We start from the raw sequence: 26653 nt of genomic DNA, 5'->3' as shown, positions 1-26653 counted from the left end.
AGAGTAAATTTGTGTTTGTATGCGAAGTTAAATGTGTATAGTTTTTGTTTTGTTTGTGTATGATATGTTTCAGTTTAAACTTTTACTATAAATTTATTTAACAAAAGGACGCAAACTTTTAAATTTGACAGAAGTTCAATCCGCGCTCGATAGTAGTGGTGGTTGTGGTGGCGTTCAGTTCAGTTGTGTTCGAGATTACTAACAAGATGCTGCCGCTGCTGCTACATAACCAAACGGAAAAGTGTTTTCATCGGTGTTTTCAGTGATTTCGGCAGCAATTTATTGAGGTAAATTGTGTTATTCTTATACCAATACTATCTGCTTTATTAGTGCAGTAGGTTAAAGTTGTTTAAACCATTCACGGCGGTGAAGAAAACGCCTCAAACTCTTTGTGTTTGTGCTGATGCCCAACGCCATTTGTAAAATTATTTCACCTAGAAAATGAATATGAAATTGATTGTTTTGGTAATCTATACACGGACAAAACAGCAGAATATTCGGTAGTTTGCTGATGTAATAACGAATAAAATTGTAAGTTTTATCGTTTATTCTGTTCTGACAAAAAGTGTGATGCATTATTTATCTCTAGAGATGCATCTGTCTACTATGCTAGGATTAGCATTAGTGCAGATCATTGAACTCAAGCCAATTCAGATAAAATATGTACATTATTGCAATTTTGCTTGTTTATTGATTGTAAGGGTATTTTTGTTGGATGATATGGCAATCATATGATTTGTTTTAGTGTTTATTATGAAAACAGGCAATGAAAATGTGGCAAGTACATCAGAAAATTTACACAAGGTTCTCATTGATCCTACAATACCTATTGAGGATCTGTTGGGTTCTGTTACAACATACAATAATGTTGAAGGATCTGAGAGTTTCCAGCTCCGGACAAGTGCTAGGGTGTTCAAGAAAATGAAACTTGATTCAGCTTTAGCAGCACTGCCAGAAAAGAAAGGTATATAATAATTTAACTTAACATTATTTTAATTTCTATATTAATCTATATATAAATAATATAATTATAGAACCAGAAAAGAAAGAGGAAACAAAATCTGAAGTAAAGAAACCATTTCAAAAGCCATTTTGGACAGCTGAAGATAAAAATTATTTCTTTGAAGCATTGAATGAATATGGTAAAGATTTTGAAGCGATTCACACGTACATAAACACCAAACTTCGTAAAAGGGAACGCCCGACACAGCTTTAAAGACTCGGGAACAAATCCGACACTTGTATTATAGAACCTGGCATAAAATCTCAAAACATTTAAAATTCTCCGAGGACGTGAAAAAAGTTGTACAAGAACTGTACGGGCTTATAAACTATGGTGAACTGCGGAAGAAAATGACTTCAGTCAGTGAGAAAACCTGCATCAAACTTAATGAACTTATTTATAGAGGAACTCTATCGACAAGAGTAAAAGGACGTACTATACGGATTAGAACTCCAATGTGTAAAGCGTTGAGAAGACTGAACAGATTAGAAGGTAATAAAACAAAATTGTCTTATTAATAAGTTTATTATTTTATTTATTTGTATTTTCATAGAAAACGACAATGATATTAAACTACCGACAAGAGTATTAGTTGAATGTATGCCAAAAGATATGTATACGTGGATGAAGGTGCAAGAAATGTCGCAAAACCCGCGCATCCGAATCCTGGTGCCACTTCAGCGACGTCTTAATTCGTTGATATACTATTTATCGCAAAGGTGGAAGAACAACGAGGTTTTGGAACATGAAAAGTTGTTAACTGAAATTGAATCCAATTCTATTCAGGCGAATGAAGAAGTTCTATTTACTGGCAAAATAGAACCACGTTATGAACCACCGTTGAGATTAGCTCCAGCGAAAGAAGTACCAGTTGTGCTTCCTAGTTTTAACATCACAGAGTTCTTCACAACGCAGAGTATTTGTTTGAATGCGTATGAAGTGCGAATTGGTGCAAAACAATCGGGGGAAACTCGGTGGTTGGAAGCATTTCCCAATTTCAAACAGATGATTAAGACAGGTATTAATAAACGAGGCACAAAACGAACAAGAACTGAAAGTAACAGCGAGAAAAGTGCTTCGCCACCAAATAATGCCCGGCCAGGTTCCGCTGCTTTTGTAGATAGTAACGAGAACTGCGTAGGAGAGACAGACAACATTAATAAAGTGGACGAGTGTGTTGATGAAGCTGTGAACACGATTTTATCGTTACAGCATCAGGAAACACCTGAAGTAGTTGATTCCATGTTGCTTGATTCGAAAGATGATTTAAATGATGATGATTGCATGATTATGGTTAAAAAAGAACATGATATTGCTAATATTAGATTGGGTTGGACACTTCCCGACTGCGGAACTTTAACAGTTGGAGATTTATATTTAATGGTAAGATTTAATCTGTAAATATTTTGCGTTTACTTCAATCTTTATTTTCTTCAATAGTTTGGAACAAACTCCAAAATTCAGCTTGAGTATAGTTGGGATGAAGGTGGCTGTACTTCTGCTATTAAAAAAGAAGAAATTACAAATCCAGAGGAAGTTGATGTAAAAATCGAGAATGAATCGCTAAATGAAGAAAATAAACCAAGTGTGATATCGGACTCAAGCCGCCCGAATGTAACATCATCGTTAAAACAATTGCTTTCAGTGGCAAAACTGCATTACAGAAAAAATATGGTAAAATGTCCTTGCGGACATGTTTGCGGTTCTCCGAATAAGAGCCAATCAAAGGCGAAAATTGTTCACAAACCTTCTAAAACCACATGCAATGACAATAAGAATTCTCTGGATATGCAAACGGTATGGCTTCTTTTTCAACAACTAAATATTTTTCTATTGATGATGGTTGTTTTGGTTTCAGTCAAGTACAATGGTGACAGTACTGCAACAAAGCAACATCACAACCACTGCCAGCATGGTGCCAATTTTAATACAACCAGAAATCAAGAAATTCTCACCACAATCGTTGTTTCGACGGCCGAACTCTCCAAATTGTGGTTTGCGCGCACAAATAAACGTAAGTTGTATTAAAAAATTTATATCTTTATAATTATATATGGTATTATCTTTTGAATAGTCTATACAAAGAATGATGCCTCGCTATTGCAATCGAAAAGGCAGGCCCCGAACGAAGCAAGTAGTCGTCGAACGCAGATTGCCCCTCTTGGCAAACAAAGCAGACAGTGGTCGTATCGTTCAAATGAATATAATCTCAAAAGACGTAGCTGTAAGCCAACCGCGACCTATTGCCGCTCGGCAACTTCCCGCAGAAACCTCAAATCATGATCAAATTTCGACCAACAGCACCGCGACTTTTTCTACTGTCGACATATCTTCGCCGGAAGTTAGATCAACACAAGTTTCTAACACATTGCAAGTGGTTCAATCGGACCAATCTCAGATTCACATAGAATCACAATCGGATAATGGTGGTATTAATAATGATCTTCTTGATAACGCCACAACGTTGAGCAGAGTTAGTTCCCCGACTAGCATTTCCAATCTGCTAGATATGGCCCTGGAAAATACTGACGGTAATGTTGATAGGCAACGGGGAGATGGTATTACGAATTTTGTGGGGTTGTTGTCCGACCGGGTGGACACGCCATCTTGCAGTCCATCCAGGCTTCTCAAAGAGAATGACAATCAGTGGATTAATGCAGAAGTGCAAGATTTTTCATTCAGCAGCTTTTTGGGGCATCTAGATTCATCGCCAGTGAAGACTACTAGTGTGAATAATATCGTAAATTCGGAAGATACTCGGATGAGTTTAAGTTTAACTCATGATGTAAGAATTGTGTATTGTTTTAATATTCCAGCGCTAATTGATTTTATTTTTTGCATAGGTGGATGCTCATTTGCAATCACTGATGACCGAGAGCAGTATGGACTTTTCGCATAATTTTGCTGATCTAGCAGCACTCGCAGATTGCAAAAAGTAGTGCTCGTACGTGCGGGATTATGATTAAAAGGTATAACATATTGCCGAGTGCTATTCGACGTTAGTTGCTATTTCAGATAATGAAGTTTATTAAGAAAAAAAAAAGAATATATGTATAAAGCAGTATAAAAAAGACTTGTGATGAATTTTGTGTCGGCTAGACGTATTTTACGCGAAAAGGTAGTTCTTGGGTTATACGCTTTATACGCTTAACAAAATGGCGACACCAGCTAATACCCATTTTGCCGGGCGTTCCTTACTCTTTAAGTTGAACGTCCAGACAAACGTAGGTCCCCTGATTCGCGTTTTGTACACGGGACAGTCATACATGTTTCTCAAGTCTTGTTTATCTTGGGTTATAGCACGCAGGTACACCACGGGCATAACCGGAAATAGATCCTTTAAGATGGAGTCCGCGATGCTGCTTATTGTTGAGTCCCAACGTGCGCCTTCCATGAACAGACCGTGGACGTTGGCCCCTTCGCGCGGTGCCGTGACGATATCCTCACGCTGTTTTCGCGTGACGTCGGTGAGTAGACACATTTTGTCTAGTGGCCATTCATTTTTACGCGCTGTTTGCTGCATGATTGCCGTTAGGAATGACTGCGGGTTAAAAAGACCTCCTAACCACACGGCGAGAGGCATTGCAAAGTCGGTAGTCCAACTTTCCAACTCTTTGATGCGCTGTGTTAAGTCACTGAACCATTGCCCCAAAGGTAGTAAACTAGGATAGGCCTTAACTGCCCATTGATCAGGGACGTTGTCCATGTAAAGTTGTTCTTCTAAATTTTCCATATCTGGCGTAATGGTGAGTTCACCCTTCATGCCTAGATCTAACTCTTTAAGAGAGTTTTTCATCACAGTCGTTAACATATTCATGCGGTCACATTCTTGGAAGCAGACAATTACGTAGGGAGTTTTGTTTTCTACCTTTGCCATCATATCCCGGATGTTGAATAATTCCGGCAATTTATCGAAAATGTCATCTAAAGTGCTTCTAACTTTTTCTTCGCGAGACATTCCACCCGCTGCTCCTGCACCCAAATCACGAGGTTGCATTTCGAAAATAGTCTTGAACATTATTTCAGAAATGTTTGTAAGAAAACCAATTTCTGCATTGGGATGTAATCCATAAAGGTAGGGAGATTCTGTGGGTAAATTCTCATCTATGTATTTATGGTACCCTACATAATCACGATTATTGGGTGCTTGGAAGTTTGGAGCATAGAAAAGGTCTCCTTCGAGTAGAAGGGGTTGCATATACTCAAGTAGATAATATTTACATAACCTTCGGTCCCAATCATCAGTGATGTGTCCCCCGTACATAATTTCTCCAAAGAGATATCTTAAATCTTCCCAGGGTACCTTATTGTTGTTTTCCAAGTAGTTGTATAGTACATTTACACTAATAGTCAGGTCACCAATGTTAAACGGATAGTTCCTGTTCCATCCTTGAGCTCCAAACTTTCGTCTTTCTGCGACAACGGCATGGAAATAGCAAAGCGAAAACAAAATTGCTTTGAATTCAGATTCCTTCGAGCACATTTCCAAAGTCTCCTGGGAAAAGTTATCCAATGCTTTGTGTAAGTTTGCGTACATCCCTGTCGGTGGTTCATTGGTGATCTTAATGGAAGACTCTAGAATCCCTTGTGGCAATACATTACTCATGGGATCTCCGGCTGCTTCCGCACTCAAGTATAAACGATAGTTCTCGTGTGAGTTCTCATTGGTTTGCTCCATTTTCTTTTCCAATTGTGGCAACCATCTCGCCACCAAATGGATATTCTGTAGAATTACCCAGTGTCCTTCCTCCGCAGCTATATCCATCGCATTCTCGGCAACTATTTCCTGTCCTTGTCCCAAGGATACACTATGGAAGTTACCTCTGTCGAAGGTGAACCCAAGTTTTTTCCCTAGCTTTTCCACATCTTTCAAAGGATTAACACCCGGTGATAGAATAAAGAATGTTGGTGTTGAATTACTTGTTTCTTCATAAGACTTTTCGAAGGGAACCGTTCTGGCGGTGATGAATTTTGAACCTAGCCCTTCTTCAATGAAACCCGTAACAGCGTATGTCATACGATCAGGTCTTAAACATCTCAAGATACAAAGACGCTGCAAGTGTGTCTTGTTTTTCCATTCTCCTGGATACTTTTCTTTTTCGGGACATTCACTTTCTACAAACTTCTTCCATCTTTTGGCAGAACCCTCCATGTCTTTATCGAGTCCCCTAAACTCGTCCATAGCCGACAATGCTTTGATTCCACCCCATAGTACATGCGAAAGAAAATCAAAAGGAGATATCATTCCTGTCATTATAGGAAATCTGAGCAAAAAATCCAACTCCACAGGACCAATTTCTTCATTGTAAAGCATGATTTGGAAAGTCATCTGTGCCAGGAAGATCAACTTATCACATTCAAATAATCCACGGCTTGTATACATAAATACGCAAAACGTAATACTATCCAGGAGGTTGTTGACACGGTCCTTGAGTTTTTCACTCGGTTCGGCTACACCCAGAGAGTATTTAAATACCACCGTGAAAGATTTAAGGGAAAATTGGTAGATTGCATTAATTCGGCATAGATCATTCAAAATGAAATATAAAAGTGATGCTCTTGTCGACGCTGGTCTGTATTGTTCTCTTGCTTCGTCAATTTTAACAGAAGCAATTTTTGCTTCCGCTGCTTTGGTCTGAATGTCAGCAGCAGTGCGTTTTGTGGTTTCCAAATTTGTTACCAGGGCGACATCACCCAGTATATTTCCTGTTGCGGAAGACAATCTTTCCAATAAATTATCCTCGCAGGTTTTAAGGGTGATTTTAAAGTCGTTCTGTTGTTTTGTTAAACTTGATTTTAACGTTTCTAAATCGGGACATTCACTTTTGACCACTTCGGCTAACAGTTGATCTTCAAGACCGTCTCTGGTGACTGTAAAGTTAATCAAAGTGGTCTGTGCTTGAATTTCCGGCTTGTAATGTGGATTTGCAAGTTTTGTGTGTATAATCAACCGGAATTTATGATCATAGTCGATTTCTTTGTCGCCTACTTTTATAGCTTTTCCCTTTTTTATGAGAATTCGTCCCAGAATTGGATCCAACACGGCATCCATGGTCTCCCCAATATTTTCTAGTAATATCACATTACCATTTGTTATGCATCTTTCTATAGTGTCCAAATAATTTTTCATAGAGAGACGAAGCACTGTTAAATGTTCTCCATAACGATTTTTAATCCATTTTATTCCTTGCAATTGGGGGTCAATCATCAGCGGCCATCTTGCTGTGTTTGACAAAATGGTCGCATTCTCAGCTGACATTTGATCTGTGGGCAAACCTTCGTTATTCCACTTGGCAATTGTTGCATCATCTGTTAACAGTCCGAGTGGGTCCATTCCTTCAGACATAGGAATCGGTGGCGTCATTTTATTCAGAAAAGGAAGCCAGTGTGTATTAACTAAATCTGTTCTGTAACGTTTGGTAAAACATCCGACGTATGATATGAACGCAGTGATGAGTAGAATATCTCCAGGTAAAGTTCCAATTTGCGCGTTGAAATTTTCTACAGATTCCTTCCAGCGTACCTTTTCAGAAGCTAAACCGCCAATTAAACGTTTAGCTAAATCTATCATCGTAGCTGTTGCGTCAGCTTGCGCTTGGCATTTTAACTTCTCATCAGTGGCTTCTTCAAAATCACTGCGTAACACTGACAATTGTTTCTCCAAAGCTTGAAGTTTGTCGTTTAACTCTTTCAATTTCTGTCTGGCATTGTTCAAATCTGTGGTTGCTTTAGCAAGTGCTTTTCGTTTAGGCTCCACTACTAAGAAGACATCGTAGAATTTAATGATGTTTATCACCCAGGCGCAGAGACCTGCAGCAGCAGATGATTTCGTTATAATCTTTTTGGGCTCAAAGTCAGGATCTTTGATGTATGGCATCACTTGCTTTACGACATCAGCTGGAATATTTTCCTTGTCGTAATTCACCAGGTCACTTAGAAACTGATCCACTTTTCCCATCATTAATTTACAATTCTTCCAACTTCTATCTTTTGGGACTTTACCTTTTGGTGAAAAAAGTACCAATACAGCAGCGCAAACATTTACGACCGCATCTGGTGGACTTCCGAAAGATTTCAATTCTGTAAGATTATTTTTATTCAATGTGTTCAACGCCTCGGCGGCGGCTTTAAGTGCAGGTTCTGCTTTGGATAAATCCTCCGCACAAATTTTTGCTTTCACAGCGACATCCTCTTCGATAATCTTTACTTTGGCTTCTTCTTCGCTTGCAACGGTTTGTTCACGCGCAACTTTTTCATTTTCTGCGCCCAATACTTTAATTAATTTATCGGCGGCTTCATTCTTTTCGGCTAGTTCAATTTCTTGCACGGCCAACACTTCTTGCAGGCCATCTACCTCTTCAGATGTAGAGGCTAACTTCAATAGTCCATTTTCTAAGCGAATGATGTTATGCTTTAATCCAACCGTTTTCTCAGTTAATAACTTGGAGTATAAAGAAATTTGTTCCAAAAATGTTTTTGGTGTCGTGTAATTGTATCTTTTTTCATACAAAAGATACCTTTGCGAGATTTCATTTACAATTGAGTGTACAAAACTCATAAATTGCGAAGCATTGTTAACGTATTCTGGAGGTAAAGTATGAATTTCAGCCAGGAACCGTTTTGACACATTGAGCAAAGCTTCCTTTGGCCATTCATGGAACCAGTCAATTGATGTGCAGTTAACTACGGCTGGAAACTTTCTTCCGCGAATTCTGAGAGTAGAGCCAACAGGTGAAAAGCAAAGCACGATTTTAATAAGTCGCCGTGTTTTGTTAATGAAAAATTTCCAACAATTTTCACGGGTGTCTTGCAGACCAATTGCTTTTACCTCACCTTTAACCACATTTATAATATTTTCCGTGTCTTCATCGGAGAGTAAGTCAGGAATTTCTCCGGATGCTAACATATCATTGATGACCACCAAAAAGTTCTCTTCCGGAACTTGCGAATCTGTCATTAGGAAAGTTGAACTTACATTCTTCATTCCTGCTTTAATATAAATAGTAGAAATGTCCGCTTTCATGTCAGTAACGGTATACCCCTTTCTAAGCTGTATTTGAAATACGTCCAATGATGCTATGAAAGATGCCAATCTTGTCAGAGATTGTTTGCCGGAACCACCCACACCTATAAGTAGGGCGTTGCCTCTAGGGGCTTCTAAGATGCGGTTAATTCTACAAATATGATTCATGGCGTCTTCGAACAATACCAAGTTCATAGCAGAAACGAGATCATTGTATCCTGCTAACGCATCTAATAGTAGTTTGTTCAGGTGCGTGAATTCACGAATTTGAAGGTATTTTGGATCACCCATGCCTTCTGCGAAGTGGCAGAATATTAACGGCTTCTCCATGACTGCATTCTCGTCGATTTCTTCAAACGATTTCTTGACAATTTCATTTAGGGTTTTGTCAAAAGTATCGATATCAGCACTTTCGGCCATTTTATCTCCGTAAACACGAATTGATTCGTGCATCCAAAGTCGAATAAAGTCAGTTGCGTTTCTGCATCCTTCTGCTGATGCAAAAAGTATACCTTGGAAGACGTTGGAGAGGTCACGTAAATTGAAAATATAGTGGAACTTTACCGCTGTTGGCAAAAAGGTTTGGGATACTTTTTGTTGGAAATTTACAGCTGCTTGTACAACAACAGGGCACAATTTCTTCACGCTGTTGTGGAAATTTGATGCTTCTAGATGTTGAGACAGAATAGAGTAGTATATTGTGTAGAGGGCTTCAGCGGCAGGAAAACTCAATGCAAACACACAAAAATGACGCTGTAATCTTGGGTCGATTGTGAAAGAACCTGCCGTTGGGTTCATACAGGTGACATATTGAACATTATGAATATCTTTTAGCGACAACTTCTGACGATCGTACCAATGTTGATAGTCAATATGTTGCCTTAACAAGGTATGAGGTTGCACCGTGAAATACTTATCTACTTCCGGCATGTTTAAATCATCAATAAAATAAATCATTTGTTTGGTTCCCGGTGGTCCGTATACTCTACCAGCTTTCTTCTCGAGAGGTTTCTCTAAGATTTTCTGTAACATTTCTGATGAGGTGTAGAAATTAAATGGTACATTCTGTACTTGGTATGCGTCTGATAAACTATCCAATTTTTCCTGTACTAAAACAGTTTTTCCACAACCAGCATTTCCAACTAACATACATGGTACCCTCTTGGCCATGAGATGATCCAGGAAAAATCTAACCCTCGTGGTTTCGGCCGTGTTTACCATAGTCGCTTGTAATGGAATGTCAGAATCTAGTTCAAAACTACTGATTATATCAGACCACGGCAAAAATTTCTTAGTTTCTTCGTCGATATAATAGTGGAAAACAGTTCCAGCACCTGGGAATCTTACCGCTTTAAATTCGTTAACAAACCATTTGCTAAATTCATTTCTCCAATCAACAATTTGGTCTTGGAAAAGTGACGAACCAAATGCCCAGACTACACTGAATACAAAGTATATTTCATACCATTCTTTTGGGCAATCTGGTGGGACATTTTGTGGTGTTAGGAAGCAATCTAGAAGGTTGCATAACATGGAAATGTGAGCGACGTCTACCAAAGGAGTGATTTTCTTCACTTTTGTTCTGACAATTTCCAAACAAGGTGGTATATATTTATCGAAGAGCAGACCAAGTAAAGCTTTCTCGCTTTGAATGGTTCTAGTATCAATCCAGGAAGCTACAAAGGGATTCCATCCTAAATCTTTTGGGTTGATATAGAGGATACCTGCGCGGGAGACTGTTGCAGGTGTGGCTGTTCTCAAGTTTGCAATTTCAAACAACAGACGCATGTATGTTGTTAAAGCAATACGTTCGTTACTTGCCAGGGTTAACACTTTATTATCATCCATCAGAGTATTTAGTGATTCAATCCACATGGGATCGATATCACCATCTAAAACTATCCATTTAGGTCCATCGCCTGTCATGTTGGCTTGTTCTCGCATTATTACTGAAAATAAGCCATCTCTCCATTCCCTGGTTGAAGGGTTGATAATCCCAAAAAGTTCGTCATTGGTCACAGCTTTTGGGTTTAAATCATTGTATACAGGGCGTCGTTTTTGGTTTTGATATGTTTTGTTTAACGTTTTCCACACCATTGATTTTCCTGTACCTGCAAACCCAATGACAAACACAGAATGTCTTACTGCAAACAATTCTTCGAGCTGCACTACTTTCAGCACGAATCCATCTTCGGGTTGCAATTTTAGATCAACCGCCGATTTTTTGACCATTTTTTCAAACTCTGGGAGACGTTTTCTTGGTACATCTAATGATGGGAAGAGATCTCCGATTAATCCCATAAAAATATCTACGTCGTCTGTGATAATCTTTGGTATATTAAAATCCCGCAAGGCTCTCATCAGCACTTGGTCTTCAGGGCGTTGACGGTCGCCTCTTTTCAAGGCCCCGGCAACAACCAATACAGATTTAATAGCTCTCAGACCCCAATCATAATGATCTTGTTTACTGAGCAATTCTCTGCATAAACTATACAAAGTGATGAATTTCCTCGCCAAGAGACGTGCTTCCTGAAAGCCTTCCGCTACCAACATGATTTCGCAAATCAGTTCAAAATCTGGGACTACCATGGCACATGGTCTAAATAATGCTTTTAAATTTTCCGGTAACTCGGTACGTCCGGCATATCCAGGATTCATCGTGATAAAGATCCCGACCGTATTGATAAGAACTATATCTTCACCCAGGAATTTAAATTTAGTTTTTCTGTCTTTGATGGCATCCTGGATTGTTTTTACTTGTACGGCGACTACAGACAATACTTCTACAGATATTCGATTGAATTCATCAAAGCATCCCCAGGTACCAGTCTGCGAAAGACCTTTGTAGATGTTACCAACTGATTTATAATCCATTTGTTCGGAGCAATTGAATACATAAACCATTATTCCTAAGGCTTTGCCCAAATCTTTAGTAGTTTCTGTTTTGCCAGTACCTGCAGGTCCTGCTGGTGCCCCACCCATAATCAAATGCAGACTCTGTGTTAGAGTAATATAACAACGATCAGTTAATGGTGTGATTACCAGACGTGGTGTATTTCCTAAATATTCATACTGATATCTAAACTGCGCATCGCAAATATTTGCGTAGCAATCTTTTAATTTTAAGTCCCATCTATGACGAAGTTGGCTTTGCCATTGGAAAGCTTGCGCGTTTTCTATTTTTAATAGGATCATTTTAGCAACCACGTCTCGAGAGTGCACGTCAATCGTACAGATTGTCATAATTTTCTGCCGATCTCCGGCTGTTAAATCACCCAGTAAGTGAAGAATAAGTGCGTTTAACTGGTTAATTTGTTTCTTGTTATAATCTTTCAATGCGTTCTCGTATCCTTCTTCAAGTTTCGCCAAGGCAACATTAGTTTCGGTAGTCCACCAAATTTGGGTACCGATTAATGCTGGTTGGGCTGGAAAATCGAAGATCCATTGGTCTCTGGGTTTATCTTCATAGGTGACCACAGCTTCACCGAATAAATTATGAAGGGTTTTGCGCATTATGTCAATTAGCTTGTTTAACCAGACTTCTACTTTGCCCACACATTCAAGGTGGCCTGAAAAGTTAACATGTTCATCATTTTCTTTCGATATCATTTGACTTGCAACTTTTGGCGCTTCCCATTTTAATTTGGCCATTGAGTCAAACAACTTTGTCAAGTGACGTTGGACCAGTTCAGGTTGATTACCCGTGCTTAAAATATCCAGTAAATCAGCAGACGAGACAAAATAAAATCTTGGGAACGCTAAACGTTTTGTTTCTAAGTAGTCGTTCAGCGCTTTCTCGCAGATCATCAAATCAGCTTGAATGCCTTCCAAGCGTTCATATAAACCAGGTTTATTTGTTGATTTGATCACATTTGGTGTTCTAAGCACTTCACTTAGAACCTCCTTAAATTCTTTGTCGATTCTATCAAAGCGACGAGAATCTTCTGGTAACTGATTTCGTATATCTTCAGAACCGATGAAGATACTTTCCAAGTATCCCCACTTTCTTTGTACTTCCAGAAAAACTGATATAACTTGGTCAGCATTTGATAGCTTTTTTTGCCAATCAGATACTTCATCTAAGAAAAAGTCAATGAATTTAGACGTGAGCATATTTTGTAACTGAACTTGATGATCTTCCAACGTTTCTATGAGTTCTTCAGATACCAATAATAGTTTAATGCCGGTACGCATATGTGGTTCCGTTTCGAACTCCATATTAGCCCAAGTGGCATTTAATTCCTTTAGAACTTTTTCCATTGCCATTTCCTTGACAGATTTGTCTACTATGGTCTTAACTTCTTCTTCGTATTCGTGCAGATTAAGCGCCAATAAATCATTGAGCGTGGTATTCGCATCCATAACAAATTTGACCTTTGTCGCTTGCATCAATTGCTGCCAATGTCTTTCGCGAATAGCAGGATTCTGTAATTCTGTAACAGCTCTCAGGGATGTCAATAGGTTCTTGATGGTAGCTTCCATTTTTATGTAAAGATCCCAACTACGTAATTCCTTGTCCATTGCGCGTAAATCTTTTCCAAACTTTTTGCACTCCATATCCATTGCTTCTACGTCAATTTTTTTCCATGGTGTATATTTCCATTCATCTATCCAGGATCTACACATGAGGACATAGTCCCATAGAACTTTTACCATTTTAAGCTCAGTGCGCACCAACTTCACATGTTTGAATTCTGGAATTTGCAATTCAAACAAATTTCCTTGCTCAATTAACTTCGCCATATTTTCTTCTAAGTCCATAGTGCTTTCATTGAATTGATCCAATTTCTTGTAAACATCTGTACAGTTGTAGAAAAACAGTGCAGATTTCTTAAATTTAGCCTGAAATATAGTCTGGCGGATATCAAACAATTGCAGGCGCTTCTTAATAGCGTTGACTTGATTAGCTTGTAGGGGTGCAATCGCTTGTTTAGTAGCCAACGCAATTTTCTTACAATTTGTCCACTTTTCAGGCAACTCCTGAAGCCGAATTAAAATGTCATCGGTGAAATTAACATCATATGTTGCTAGTAAATTGATAATCTCTTGCAACGGATCAAACATGTTATCAGTGGCAAATTGTCTATCGCGGATCTTAGACAAGCACCCCATAACCTTAATCAATCCATCGAAATCATCTTCTCCTAAAGGCGCTTGCATTAGTTCAATAGAATCTGTAATAAATTCTTCCAACTCTTGAATGCTATTCACTACTTGATCATACAGATTTTGTTTAAACATATTGGACCACTTTTTCGAAATGTTTAGCATTGCTTGCCTCAATGGTGCAATATCAACTAAAAGCCAGCCGTTGATGATTTTTTCTTTGGGAATGATTTCAATTTTGTTATAAATCTTTTCATAGTTATCAATTTGTTCTTTGAATTGCTCTAAAGTTGGTGGGGTTTCTTTAATTCCGGGACCATTAACATCCTTTAACATGATTGTCTCTTCCGGAGTTAAAAGTCTGCCATATTTGATAAACTGAGCCATAAATTCCTTTCTGTTATCCATCCACAGATATTCATAGTCTTCAAATTCTTCCATATACTTGACACATTCTGCGGTGGCGATGTAGACGCGCGACATTAGATCTGTATTAACATCGACACATCCTGGATCTGTTATAATATCTGTGAGAAAATGTTTTCCTTTTGCTGGTATTATTTCTGGCATTTGATCGGCCATTTGAAATATATCATTTAAAAGTCCACTGATAAAGTTTGCAAAGTTAAATTCTGCCTCACTGTCAATTGAAGGGTTTGCTACAATCATGATATCGTGTAATTCAAAAGTAATTAAAAATAAGGGATGTTCAATCTTTTCATCCATTTCGACTACGAAAAAGTTTAAGCTGTACATAACACCATCCATGAGAGATGATAAAACGGTATCATCGATGTATGTCAAATAAGTAACCCATTTGCTATCATTATAGGATTCTTGGTATACTGGATCTTCTATTACTTCCACTTCAATTGCAGATATTTGCGTAGATATGGCTTTGACTTGGAGAGCTTCCGACGGTGTATTTATCGGCTCATCATTTTCTGATTCTTCAATGATCTCTTCAATTGTATCTTCAGGTTGATTTTCTTCTGGTATCATCATGTTAAAAAAGAGATAATAATTGATTCTAAGTAGATTCAACAATGTTTTTCCACATCTCATGATTGCCCTGTATCGTTTTGCTGTTCTCTCTTCATGATTATCCAAATAAATAAGCTCGGCGCTGTCTTGATGCTTTCTCTGGAACAGGTGCTGAGAATTGATCAGATCTAGCTCCTCTTGGAATGTACTGATATTCTTTTGTGCACGATCTACACGTAAATATAGATGATGAAGAAGGTTGTGAAATACATCGATTTGCTCCAAATCTGAAAATTATATTAGAATTTAATTTTTAGAATGTTTCGCAATTTAGAATTTCTATTACGGTTCTCCTCCCAAGTCAGAGTCGTGATTGCTGCCTCCATAAGTTCATTAATATTAGTAATCTCATCCACAATCATGTTATATTCTACATCCAAAGTAGCAGTCACAATATGATTGTACCATTCGATGCTCCTGGCTAAATTTTGTCTGATAGCCCAGATTTCATCGGCCCTTGCAAAGAATTCTTCAGCTGCTGGTGGTACAATAAAAGTTTCCAGTAGCAATATATAGCGAACTTCTCTTAGAACCGCATCCAACTCCGGAGCAAAGTTCATTTCGAGTAAATTTTTGTCATTTCGAATAAGAAGCGTTTTTACAATATGTTTTGCTATAATTCCTGGCGCTTCTTTGAACCAAGTCTGGAATGTCACTTGCTGGTCCTTATGAAGTATGTCCATCATTTGTTCATATTTTTGTTGTGCGTATTGCGCATCTTCGCCAGTCATTGCTTCGTGCTCAACTTGACAGAAATCGGTATTGTGGTGTTTTAATCTGTTTTCGAATTTGTTTATCCACCACAAACGTCCTGCTACAGGTGGAAAGTTATCATTTAATGGGAGATCGTTTGTGCCTTCGTCATATAGCGTTTTGACAATATCTAATTCTTCGTCCATCATTAGTACCATGCGCTCGTAACAAGGAGCTACTTCTTTCGCAATTATGGGACGTTCGGCCATGGTAGACATGATGTTGATTAATTTAAAGCACGAATCCAGTGTGTAACATTCCTCAAATGATAGTAGAAAATTGGCAGCCATTCTTTTATCGTAATCTTCGACTTGTTTCATAAATTTTTTAGCATCTGCTTCGATTGAGTTGTCTTCCAAGTCCATAACTTCGTATTGCACGTTTGCGAAAAATGAGTAGCTGTTGTTAAATTCATTCAATATTTCCTCGCACTTTGTAGAAAGATTTCTACCTTTCAAACCAGCAAACTCAATCTTTTCCAACTTAAAGTACTCCAATGCAGTGCTCAAAATCGACTTAACTAACATTAGTCGATCGCGATAATTGAAAAGTCGTTGAAAAATATTGCGTGAGTGGAATGTCCATGGAATTGGTTCCACACCTTCCGGAAAATTGTCTGCCACTGTACTTCGCACAAACTCAAACGACTTCTGGAAGAGGTTTATTATATCCAGACATTGTTTGCATTTGATATCATATTCTTCTGCATCTCCTTGAAAGATTGAACTTGGATCTATGTTACGTTCAATCGCGTCGATTAATGAGTTGGAGAACATTTGAAGGAGTGTAACAATCCTGTCAATAAAACAGTAATATCTTGAATTGACCCAGATAAGGCCGACAGTGTGCATCATAGGGCCGATAAAATGAATCAAATCAAGAAATTCTGAATCATTCATTTTTTCAAAGTTGGATTTTGCCGCACCTAGGTATAAGACAATATCTTTGGCTTCTATTATACCAGCTACTACGTTTTTAAAGGTTTCTTGGAAGTATCCTAAGTAATCACTATTGGATAACTCTGCGAATAGTATGAGTTTCTTCACTCGGGGATCTCGAAGTTGAGAGTAGATATTGACAAGGTTTTTGAGCCGGCTCTCCCAGAAGTCTATCTCTTCTAATGGACCTGGGTGAGCTCCATTAGCGAATGATAGGAGGGGAGATTGTTTGAGGATATTATTTATTATGTTAGCCCATTGGGCTATGGACGTTTCAATTGATAGTTTGAGTTTAAGATCATCGTCTGTTACTCCTTCTCCTCCATCTTCTACTCGAGAAATTGCAGCGTATACTGTCTCCATATTATGGGGCATAGGGAGTAAAGTCAAACCTCGTAGTGATCCCTTCATCTGTTGGGGAAAGGTATTTTATGGTTTAGGATGTGTGAGTAAATTGGGTCGGATTAAGGATATACCTGATACAGATTTTTGTTGAAACTAATTATTTGGTTGCGTATATCTTCTTGAACCACCAACGGCCAAGTCTTGGAATTTTCTATGTTTTTCACCAGCGGCATAAAAACCTCCTCGCAGAGTACGGCCAATTCATCAACTGGCCTGCAGGACATATCGCCAAACACTATAACCTTTATAAAATTCTCCATGTGGATGATAGCGGGTTCTTTTTTTAGAAAGTAGGAAGTTTTTGATTTATTCGATGCTTTATATTGAGCTTCTGGTATTAATGAACCAGCAGCATTTAGAGAAAAATATAAGCTCATGACATTTTCCTTATTTAGAAAATCCATTACAATCGCCTAAAAATAATAATACAATGAATAAATATGAATCAAACTTAATCAACGTAATTATTTTCAATTACTTCAAACTCCTCGGTTTGTATCATCTTGGACCATCTCTCCTGCTTAATTTTCATGGTACGGAGAATGTAGCCGAGGAGAAATTCTAAGCGATCATCAACGTCAAGTTCCAATTCAATTGCTTCTTTCTTTTCGGGTTCTTTTTCTTTTTCTTCGGCCGCCATTTTGAGTAGGGAAATCTACTCGTGCAAAACTGCCAATGTAATGATGTGTTGCGTATGCGTGAACAAACTGGCAGATAAATACTAATATAACAGAAACAATGGAACAACGAATACCATAGATATCACAGGAATGTTGATAAAAATATATTTTGCAGTACAAAATTGGAGATATTTTATGTATTTGCAATATAGGTACATATTTCAATCAAGTTATCTCTTACGCTATGCACTAGGTCGGGCGTTGTGCGTTGAAGGGAAAATGTTTTGTTGCGAAGTGGATTAGGTGCGTAATTGACTCATTGATTACAGTATTTATTTTTGAGATTTTTTGTTTGTTTCTGCGCCATGTGCGTTTGTTTACATTGCTTTATTTGCCTTAAGTGCAGTATCGATCGATTCGTTTTATTTGTGCACAAACAGCTTATCTGTGCGCTGAGAAACTTAAAAATAAATCTTGTATTGGTTTTCATGTTCAATATTTGCCTTTACTTACTCTTTTGCTCCAAATATATTTTCTAATTTAAGTTTTATTGGATTATGTACATCTTTGCAAGTTTACATTATGTAATAGCAATACATAAATAGAAACAGATTGCAATACATGTTGAAGCCAATGGATTATAATCATTATTTATAAATCCACCGCAGATCCGCAAACGAAAGCGGTGTGGTATTCACGCCATCTGCGTGCAGCTGCGTGCGGTGATGTTCTGTTATTGAGCATGAGTGCGAGTGTATCAAGTCCGTTTATGTACGCATTTACTATCTATGTACATAACTTCAAACGCCACTTGCTCACCATTGTCGGGCTTCTTTTTGTGTGCGTGTTTGTGCCTCGCGCGCCGAACGGTGAACCGATTCACACGCAACAGCCACACTCTCCAAACACATTCATTCCTCCGAAACGCGAGTGAGAGAAGTGAAGCACCGCCGCCGTACGCAAACGCGCCGCTCGTCGCCGCAGTGAACAACCGGCGTTCGGCCGCGCTGCTTCTGTCCATGTAGCAGGTGTAGTGTTTTCGGCCCCTGTTTTTACGCGTACATTTCCTTCAATTAATTGTGCGCGATCCCAAATGACGCATCATTCTTTGGGATTATAGTTTTTTACGCTTTTTTCCGGTGTCCTCGCGTTTGTGCGGTTAGGTGAACGGCAGTGCTGCAGAAGCCGTGGGTGTTTGTATACTTCCGAGACGAACACATACAGGTGGATGCAATTAGCGTCTCTTCTTTCTCCATTATCTCGCAGAAAAAAAACACTCCATCAAGCTACACATCTAACAACATTGCAATCTCCACGTCATACGCTGTAGCATTATTGCATGTCCGAATAGCAACATTATCAACCATAGACCATAGAGTAATGTAAAACTAGCGCACTACATTAGCAAGCACCTTTTCATCATGGTACTATGATCAATTATTTATATTTATTCTTTTTCTATCTTCAATTGTATTTCTACACGTGTGGAATTTACTTTCAGAGAGACTTTTTCTAATTCTTTTGGTACAAACTGTATTAGTAATTACACTCGAGTAATTTCAATAGAAAGCTGACGATACTTTGCGTTTTCATGCGCTCGTTACCTGTGTATCTTATTCGGGTTTGTAGGAAATATATCAATCACTTGATCGAAGCAATTGATATTTATAGTAATTACGTTTTTATTTTGTGTAGGTTTTCATTAGTTACTATGAGTTGTCATTTTTATTATTTGCGTTAGGTCATAAAACTTGTATTTTTGCATATAAATCATTATTTATTCAGCGAACCTCAGTAACAACTTGTGTAAATACAAATTAAAAGTAAAAGGGACGTTTTGCTTGATTAAATTTGATATGATTGTGTTTGATATTTGGAAAACATTTAAAATTACATAGTGGTGGAGTTAGTTATGTATATATAACGACGCCATCATAGAAAAAGTGTTTATAGCAACTTTATATTGAGTGTAATAAACTATATTACGGTTTCTTGTTTAATATATATTCACTGTAACCGTAGTCCTTATTATTATAGTTTGTATTAAAAAAAATTGTAGCACATTTGGTTTTGTTTGTATATTCACTTACTTTTTATTCACTGGCGATATTTCTTCATTGTTAATGGGTTTTTAACAGTCTGTGTAATGTTTATTAAGTATTTTCATCTCTATTCTACGTATTTACTTCTTGCTTGTGTTTATCTTTCACATCTATACAAAGGATGTGGAATATTAAAATTTAAACATTTTGTAATAGAAACTTAAGTAAACTTAAGTTAAAAGTGAAATGAACTTGACTCACTTTGGCATGAGCTCCTTTTATGTTGTATGAGATCACTTCACCGAAATACGCTTCCATTACCCACTACCTACCGACCGTCACTAATCCCACCATCATTCATTTCCAGGAGGTGTAGAAGCATGGATGATGACGATGATGACTTCTACGATACGCTATCGGTAAACTCGCAATTAGTGGGCAGGCGGCGCGTGAACAGTCGCGACTACATTAGTCTCTCCCGGAACACAGTGTACCATTCTGCACTGGACCTGGAAATGGAGTTGGCCAGCCTAAAACAACCCACCAGCGATGACGAGCAGCCGCCGCCAACAACAACGACGACGACAACGAGCGTTCCCAACAGCAAGGTCTCGAAAAAGAATAGAACTCCTATTATAACCTATACGCAGTGGAGAGAGCGGGTATAAACATTTCAATGTTCCAAATTTCAAGCCTTCGAATCTAAGAACTAAACTTGTGCACATTGGCAAACGGATGCATGTTGGCAAAAACAGGAATATTTATAACACTGCTCTACTGCAACTGCACTTGGCTTTATCTGTGTCTGTCTATTCATGTTTACGGAGATCATTAATTGGGCATTTTTACACGAAAAACAACTCCATTTTATGTACTTACTTTATTTGATGCCGGTATATAACCTTGAAACTATATTTGCGAGAAAGTGTTTGACTTAAGTCATACATTGATTTAGCGATTACCGATTTATTTTTAAAACTAATCTAAACAATTCTATGAATTTGTTTTATTCTACAGTTTTCAAGAATCACAAAGTATCGCAATAATTCTATATAAAATACTTAGAGATATAAGTCTCTAAGTCATCTATAACAAATTATCATATTTGATATTTTTTTAGAAATGGTGCGTCAGAAATTATGAATATTAGTAATGCGATATCATAACAAATGACATTTGAACTGCCTTATAAACAAATTAACTCATTATTTCAGAGATAAACTGGTGACCAGTGAAATAATTGCATAGTTTGGTGTAGAATTTAATTTACAAGTTCTTTATCATGCAATACTGTACTAGGTAATATTCCTTTAACTTACACAAACAATACAGTTGTTTGTTTACAGTTAGCATAAAAAACATACATGTCTAGAACTAACCGTACCAAATAAGATTTTGTTACTAATTATGTTTGTGGAATGCTCAAAGGGAATTGCAACAGTAGACTGAATTTGATCTTTGTTGACCTATTCAAAATTGGCCATTGATATGATTTAGGAGAGGAATAGCAACTGTTTAACCATATTGAAGTTATGTGTAATAAAATATTTATCAAACATTTGTAAATGTGCATTTTACGGGTGTATAATATGAAAGAAGAATGTAGTATTGTCACAAATAGATTGAGTGTCCTGTATGAAAAGCTAGTTTTCGTGAACGCAATCATGTAATAAACTAATCGTACTAAAAAGCACTTTTTAGGTTTAAGTATGAACAAAACACTTAAAGAAAATACACCGGAATGATAACAATCAATACACCCACTGGGTCTTCCACTTCAATCCAATTAATAAAATGAATGGCTCGCAATAAATCTCTGCAAACACAAATGTCCATTTACTGCAATGTTTATTGCGAGACCGGAAATGGGCGACTAAAAATAAAATGTTGATGTGATTGCACTGAAAATGTAAATTTCTAATATTGATTTATTGATTTTCTAGAACTGGAGCGTTTCGAAAGACAGACTAGCCGTCGATTTCGTCCTCGCGTACGAATATGGAACGTGCGAGAAGCGCATGCAATTCAAAAAAAGTTTGGAGGGTGTCGGGCTTATTTTGGAAGAGGAAACTGTTCAGAATATTCATTTTTTGAAGATCCACGTTCCGGATGAGGTCTTGGAACAATACGCTGAGATTCTCAAATTGCGCATGCCTTTAAAATTAGTAAGTAATTGTATTTAAGCAACGTCGATAGTGCATTGCTTAAGGTATAAATCGGTTTGTGTGGCACATCAAGTTATTTCAAGAACTATTTATAGATTACGATGAAAATGTGTAATAGGCCATCTTATGAAGCAGACATATTATATGTGTGATGGGAATTTGTCTTATTTGAAGTTTATTTTTTCAGGAATCCGGTTATGTTGACAAACCAAATATTTTTCGAAGGGCAATAAACAAAGGCCTAGAAATGTGCAACGTGGCAGTTGATGAGAAGATATTTCCACCTCGAAAGTACCAGCTTACATCCGAGTACGTGAGAGAGCGACATTATCTCTACGACAAAACTAGTCCGGATTATTTCAACAGTTGCACTAGAATCACCGTAGCATCATACATTTTAGAACGAGAGAAATTTGGAAGTGGAGATCATGATTTTGGGATTAAGCAGCTTTTAGCCGATGGTGCTTATAAAGCTGCGTACCCGTTGCATGATGTTTGTATTATTTGTTTACTTTTAATATCATTTTGCAATTAATCTACTACTATGCCTGTTTAAATATTTAGGGAAGTTTACGCAATGGATTCGATAACGATTCCATGCGCAAGAAACTACTCGATGAATGGGCCTCGATTCCAAAATGGGCCAAGTTTCAGCCACTAGATGAGATCAAAGACTATTTTGGCGTGAAAATCGCGCTATATTATGCATGGTTGGGTTTTTATACGCACATGTTAATTCCTGCGGCAATTGTGGGTTTATTTTGCGTCGTTTATGGATTGTTGACGATGAATTCTGATCGGTTGAGTTCTGATATTTGTACTCGAGATGTGACAATGTGCCCACTATGCGATAGATATTGCCCCTTTTGGGATTTGAAGGACACCTGCGCATACTCGAAAATCTCTTACATTATCGATAATCCGGTGACGATTTTTTTCGCTATCTTTATGTCCATATGGTCGGCTCTCTACTTGGAGCTGTGGAAGCGATATAGTGCGGGTATTGCCCACCGTTGGGGCCTTACAGGGTTCAGCCTGCAGTGCGAACCGCCACGGCCCGAATACCTCAATCGACTCGCACACGCGAAGAAACAAAAATTGAACGTGGTCACAGCGTTGTCGGAGCCGGTAGTGCCTTTCTGGAAGATGAAACTACCTGCGTTTTTATTGAGTTGTACAATGGTTCTTGTTTTTGTGAGTAGTTTTAATTTCAGTTACCCTTTTACAGTATCTAAACGAATTATTATTTGCAGATGTTAATAGCAGTTAGCATTGTCTTTGGAGTTGTTATTTATCGAATGTCTCTGGCGTCATCGGAAAGTTTGTACGCAGACAAAACCAGCTTTAGAATATACGTGGTGCCCATCACTGCAGGCCTAATCAACTTGGTGTGTATCGTTATTCTGAACACCATCTACTACAAGTTGGCGTACTTCCTTACTGAATTGGAGCTGCATCGAACACAGACCGAGTTTGAGGATAACTTGGCACTGAAAATCTACTTATTCCAGTTCATTAACTATTACACGTCCATTTTTTACATCGCGTTTATTAAGGGGAAATTTGTTGGGTATCCGGCGAAGTACAACAAAATTTTGGGAATTCGACAGGAAGAGGTATTTGACTTTCTTTTTGTTTCTAGTGATTGTATTTTCAGATTTTCCTTGTTTAATTTCTAGTGCCAACCTGGGGGTTGCCTGATGGAATTAACTATCCAATTGGCCATCATAATGATTGGTAACCAAGCTTTAACTAGTATTATAGAGATTGTTGTGCCTTTTGTGACTAAGCTTATAAACAAACTGGAGCTGAAGACCGAGAAAACGACTGAAGATATTCGCTCGCACAACCAATGGACAGATGATTATAAATTATTGGATTTGGAACCGCATGGCCTGTTCAACGAATACCTCGAAATGGGTATGTAAAAAGCATGCACTTGAAACATGTAATTCATTATTTTTATCGCTACGGCATATCCACGTATGACATTGTTATTCAAACAATTGGTTTTGTTTCCAGTTTTGCAATATGGGTTTGTAACGATATTCGTCACTGCGTTTCCACTAGCGCCTTTATTCGCACTCATTAACAACGTATTCGAAATGCGTTTGGATGCGAAGAAAATGATCAAATACTTTAGGCGACCTGTGCCTAAACGCGTTAAGGACATTGGCGTGTGGTACAGCATTATGAATATGCTCTGTCGTATTTCAATTGTTTCCAATGGATTTATAATAGCATTTTCCTCGCAATTTATTCCTAAGCTAGTTTACAATATGAAAATCAACAAGGAACTTGTGGATGTTGGCTTTTTGAATTATACGCTGGCGTCTTTTGACATTAGGGATTTTCAAGCCGGGCATGGACCGGAGGAGAATCCTTGGAATGTCACCATGTGTCATTTTGCCGACTACAGAAATTCACATGATGTGGAGCCGAAATATAAGCGGCCTATTGATTATTGGCACATTATGACGGCGAGACTCGCATTTTTGGTTGTGTACCAAAATTTGGTCGGAGTTCTTTTCACCGCCATACAATACATTATTCCCGACGTGCCTAATAAACTTAACGAGAGGATTCAGCGTGAAGCATATCAAATTAATGAAAGTATCATTAAGAAAGAGAAAGATATTAGAGACCAAGGTAGTGTTTTCTTCTACTCTCATTAGTTTGTCCTTTTCGGTTTGTTCTAAAATTTGGTTTATTTTTGTTTTCAGCAGATCAAAGAGACAGAAGAGTTTTAGAATCCCAAGTAACTATTTAAGACCATTGTTTAAAGTTGTTATCTAATGTTGCTTTGTTTTTGTTAGAGATCAATAGACAGCACTGCAAAGCTTGCCTACATTGACGAAGTCGAAGAGGGTGAGCTGCGGTACGAGGACCAAAATGGCGACGTGCTTCATCGTCGCCAACGACCTAATAGTGAGCCCCTATCAACTTCACATTTATAGCATTTTATATCATTACTTGTTGGAACTTTTTACATTACCATCGTAATCATTTAAGATACTAAGGCAAACATACATTCACACATTTCTATTTATGCACTTGTTACAATTTTTCTAAATGATATAATGATATCCTATTAACGTTTTGCTGCACAACATTAGTGAAATTTATACATCACTTGTTCAAAGTGTTATCCAAACGTTAAAACTTGCCAAATAACATTTCTACCTACTTATCAAATCAAATTTGTAACATACTATAGCAAAATATTATCATGTTTCATAGGAGAATTGAGAATTTCACAGTTGTGACATTGCAGAGTTTAACAGTGTTATTAATCTAAGTTACGTTTAAAAGGAAAGGAAAGGTGTAGGAAGATTTTGAGACCGTTTGAACCAAATGTTTATGGTTATTTTAAAATTTTATTACGAATAATTGTAGTCACGACCATTTGTAAACTCTTAATTGCGCTGTACTATAATGTCTTTAGTTACTATTTGTTTGCAAAAGTCACCATTTGTATGCCTCTAGTCACGTCGTCGATGTCTGCCCGGTGACGAATGGTGGGTTTTGCGAACAGCGCCTCATATATTTATTGTAAATAAGGCGTTATCGAATTTTTATGTATGTTAATTTGTAAACAATTATTGTGTACTTTCAATACATTTTAAATGATGATCTGTTTTTATATTTGTGCTACTATCAAAATAAAACTAAATTTAAGTAAAGTTAATTGCAATTATATATATCTCCGCCCATGATATGAATACGGCGATGTGCTGCCTTCCCATGCCGCATATTCTAGTTTAGTCTTAATCGGATGTGTTGTGCCGGTTGTGCCTATTGCAATCGGTGCACAAAATCAGCAGGTATTCTTATCATGAACTGCTGTGTCGTTGTTTGTTCGGCTACGGCAAGCGCTATCCCATAGATTGTAGCCAGTTTCGTACCGGTCTTTGGTTAATCCAGGCGTATTTTACGCCACTCGTATTGTTTGTCCGGGCATCTACTTTCCAAATTCGCATTATATTCGATCATCAATCGACTAAAGTAATGTTATTTACTGTTTGCGCGTATATAGTCAATAAATGCCGGTTAAGTGTATCGCCCCCATGTTGATTTGATATTCATCATGAGGATGACCCATCGTGCTGGTGTAAGTCACAACTAAACAGCACAGATTGTTTGTTTTTCTCCGCTGTGTGATTATAATATTACTAAACCGTATGAAATAGTTTTGTTTAAACTTGTTTTCTCTTTTTATTTACAGTATTTACTGTTATTTTCATTTTTAGGAGAATTTTGGAAATTTGTTTGTTTTTATTTATTGTATAATTCATAGATGGATGGGATATTTATCAACGTTTGTATATAAACAAGATTTTTTGTATCGCGTTGCAATCTGCTCTTATTGCATGTAGCATATTTTTGTTTAGTTTTGATCGCATATGCCCCACGGAATAAAATTATTTTTAATAATTACCTGGTTGAGAATTTTCCAAACTTTCATATTCTTTGTTGCGTTGGTCGCTTGCGCTTTTAGTTTAAAAGAGGGCAGCGGTAGAAGTGACTCGCATTCAGGGCACCGTACAAGGGCGG

The 26653-nt window shown here is 37.8% G+C and overlaps 3 protein-coding genes and 1 long non-coding RNA gene across 7 annotated transcripts; 2 read left to right on the top strand and 2 right to left on the bottom strand.

Annotated features, from left to right (window-relative positions):
* Window positions 1–128: 128 nt before the first annotated feature.
* Window positions 129–4441, top strand: crm (cramped chromatin regulator). The gene is given in 10 exon segments (XM_065303761.1): window positions 129–287; window positions 746–964; window positions 1035–1190; window positions 1193–1495; window positions 1557–2386; window positions 2444–2800; window positions 2862–3017; window positions 3078–3788; window positions 3847–3972; window positions 4304–4441. Coding segments are annotated over 8 exon segments (2820 nt in total). The 5' UTR covers window positions 129–287; window positions 746–753; the 3' UTR covers window positions 3943–3972; window positions 4304–4441.
* On the bottom strand, window positions 4013–18783 carry LOC135792935 (dynein beta chain, ciliary-like). The gene is made up of 5 exons (XM_065303756.1): window positions 18406–18783; window positions 17751–18352; window positions 17344–17685; window positions 15463–17278; window positions 4013–15403 (listed from the first exon to the last, which is right to left on the bottom strand). Exons 2-5 carry the CDS (start codon window positions 17910–17912, stop codon window positions 4143–4145), a joined length of 13581 nt encoding a protein of 4526 aa, XP_065159828.1. The 5' UTR covers window positions 17913–18352; window positions 18406–18783; the 3' UTR covers window positions 4013–4142.
* Window positions 4329–25782, top strand: LOC135792936 (anoctamin-1-like). 4 transcript variants are annotated; one of them, XM_065303759.1, is made up of 10 exons: window positions 4329–4470; window positions 20302–20596; window positions 21878–22099; window positions 22287–22592; window positions 22664–23293; window positions 23353–23715; window positions 23779–24019; window positions 24122–24748; window positions 24823–24857; window positions 24916–25782. In XM_065303759.1, the coding sequence occupies exons 2-10, from the start codon at window positions 20315–20317 to the stop codon at window positions 25054–25056; spliced, it is 2847 nt and encodes a 948-aa protein (XP_065159831.1). In that variant the 5' UTR covers window positions 4329–4470; window positions 20302–20314; the 3' UTR covers window positions 25057–25782. The 4 variants fall into 4 exon arrangements, with proteins under 4 accessions (XP_065159831.1, XP_065159832.1, XP_065159829.1 ...); XM_065303760.1 differs by lacking the exon at window positions 4329–4470 and adding an exon at window positions 18799–19116 and having other exon boundaries at window positions 20302–20542; XM_065303757.1 differs by lacking the exon at window positions 4329–4470 and adding an exon at window positions 18799–19116.
* LOC135792948 (uncharacterized) lies at window positions 19956–20335 on the bottom strand. Its single transcript, XR_010548495.1, has 2 exons — window positions 20196–20335; window positions 19956–20104 (listed from the first exon to the last, which is right to left on the bottom strand). It is a non-coding gene; the product is annotated as an uncharacterized lncRNA (long non-coding RNA).
* Window positions 25783–26653: the final 871 nt, after the last annotated feature.

Source organism: Atheta coriaria, unplaced genomic scaffold (assembly GCF_025399875.1).
Source record: "Atheta coriaria isolate IRGN ID8LTWV9N9 unplaced genomic scaffold, Caltech_Dcor_3.1 hic_scaffold_5_pilon, whole genome shotgun sequence".
Lineage (NCBI taxonomy): Eukaryota > Metazoa > Arthropoda > Insecta > Coleoptera > Staphylinidae > Dalotia > Dalotia coriaria.
The sequence above is the reverse complement of the archived record's forward strand: the minus strand, read 5'-3'. Positions and strand labels throughout refer to the sequence as shown.